General features: G+C 44.9%; 1 protein-coding gene across 1 annotated transcript; it reads left to right on the plus strand.

Moving 5' to 3' along the window:
* Window positions 1–3: 3 nt before the first annotated feature.
* LOC140966176 (RNA polymerase II C-terminal domain phosphatase-like 3) lies at window positions 4–519 on the plus strand (the record flags this gene model as incomplete). Its single annotated transcript, XM_073426529.1, has 1 exon — window positions 4–519. A coding segment is annotated over one exon (516 nt), but the record flags the coding sequence as incomplete, so codon positions are not given.
* Between the last annotated feature and the right edge of the window lie 4 nt (window positions 520–523).

A 523-nucleotide genomic window follows, 5' to 3' on the forward strand; every position in this document is an offset into this window, starting at 1 on the left:
GAGACTGATGCTGTCAAAGCTGTTTCCACTTATCAGCAGAAGTTTAGTCACAGTTCCTTTTTCAGGAATGACGAACTTCCAAGCCCAACTCCTTCCGAGGAAGGTGATACTGGAAATGGTGAAACGAGTGGGGAAGTTTCAAGTTCTACTGTACAGAATGTCAGTCATGTAAACACCTCAATGTTAGGGCAACAAATGAGTGGTTCTGTGAAATCCTCATTTTTGGGTCACCCATTTGTTTCTTCTTCTGCCTCCATGGGAGTAACTGGTCAAGGGATGAACAATGCTATGACCACCGGTCTTGCAAATACCACCTCAAATCATGTGATAAAATCCTCCTCTGCCAAAATTAGGGACCCAAGGCTTCGGAGGGTCAATTCCAATGCAGTTTCCACGAATGATGAGCCTAGAGTGGAGCCTCTTCTTGGACTTATGAGTTCGCGGAAGCAGAAGATAGTTGAAGACTTGGTTTTGGCCAGTCCCATGTTGAAACGGCAACGAAATGAGTCAACAGTTTCTGGAA

This window comes from Primulina huaijiensis, unplaced genomic scaffold (genome assembly GCF_012295235.1).
Source record: "Primulina huaijiensis isolate GDHJ02 unplaced genomic scaffold, ASM1229523v2 scaffold200861, whole genome shotgun sequence".
Taxonomy (NCBI): domain Eukaryota; kingdom Viridiplantae; phylum Streptophyta; class Magnoliopsida; order Lamiales; family Gesneriaceae; genus Primulina; species Primulina huaijiensis.